At 36.6% G+C, this 377-nt stretch overlaps 1 protein-coding gene across 1 annotated transcript in view; it reads left to right on the top strand.

Annotated features, from left to right (window-relative positions):
• Window positions 1-377, top strand: part of LOC115240292 (protein yellow-like) — a 5,816-nt gene continuing 5,439 nt past the window's right edge. The window contains exon 1 of the mRNA XM_029815357.1: window positions 1-235. Within this exon, the coding sequence (XP_029671217.1) occupies window positions 1-235 (235 nt within the window). The remainder of the gene's footprint in view (window positions 236-377) is intronic.

Genomic DNA, 377 nt, shown 5'->3' with positions numbered 1-377 from the left:
ATGACGAGAAAGAAGAGAAGTATCGGCGCGGAGAGAAACGGATGGTTACCATTCCAACAGCTAATACGGATGCCCTCAAAGAGAACGAACTATACCGGCAATTACTTATACGCTCCTTCTGATTATACTTTCGGTGATGATTCTAATCTGATCAGGGATGGTTCTAGTTCGATGTATCAGCGTGATTTCCGAGACCGCAGAAAGCTTCAGCAGCATGATTTGCCGCGCAGAGATCGTGAGTTTTCACCAGTGTAGAATTTGTAATTAGCTAAGAAAATACGTATAACCGTGTATTAAGTTTATGGTCGGCACTTAAATTTAGATCAATAAAAAATAAAAAATAATAAATTATTCTAATAATATTAATAATAATATTA

Source organism: Formica exsecta, unplaced genomic scaffold (genome assembly GCF_003651465.1).
Source record: "Formica exsecta isolate Colony F162 unplaced genomic scaffold, ASM365146v1 scaffold423, whole genome shotgun sequence".
In the NCBI taxonomy this organism is placed as follows: domain Eukaryota; kingdom Metazoa; phylum Arthropoda; class Insecta; order Hymenoptera; family Formicidae; genus Formica; species Formica exsecta.
The sequence above is the reverse complement of the archived record's forward strand: the minus strand, read 5'-3'. Positions and strand labels throughout refer to the sequence as shown.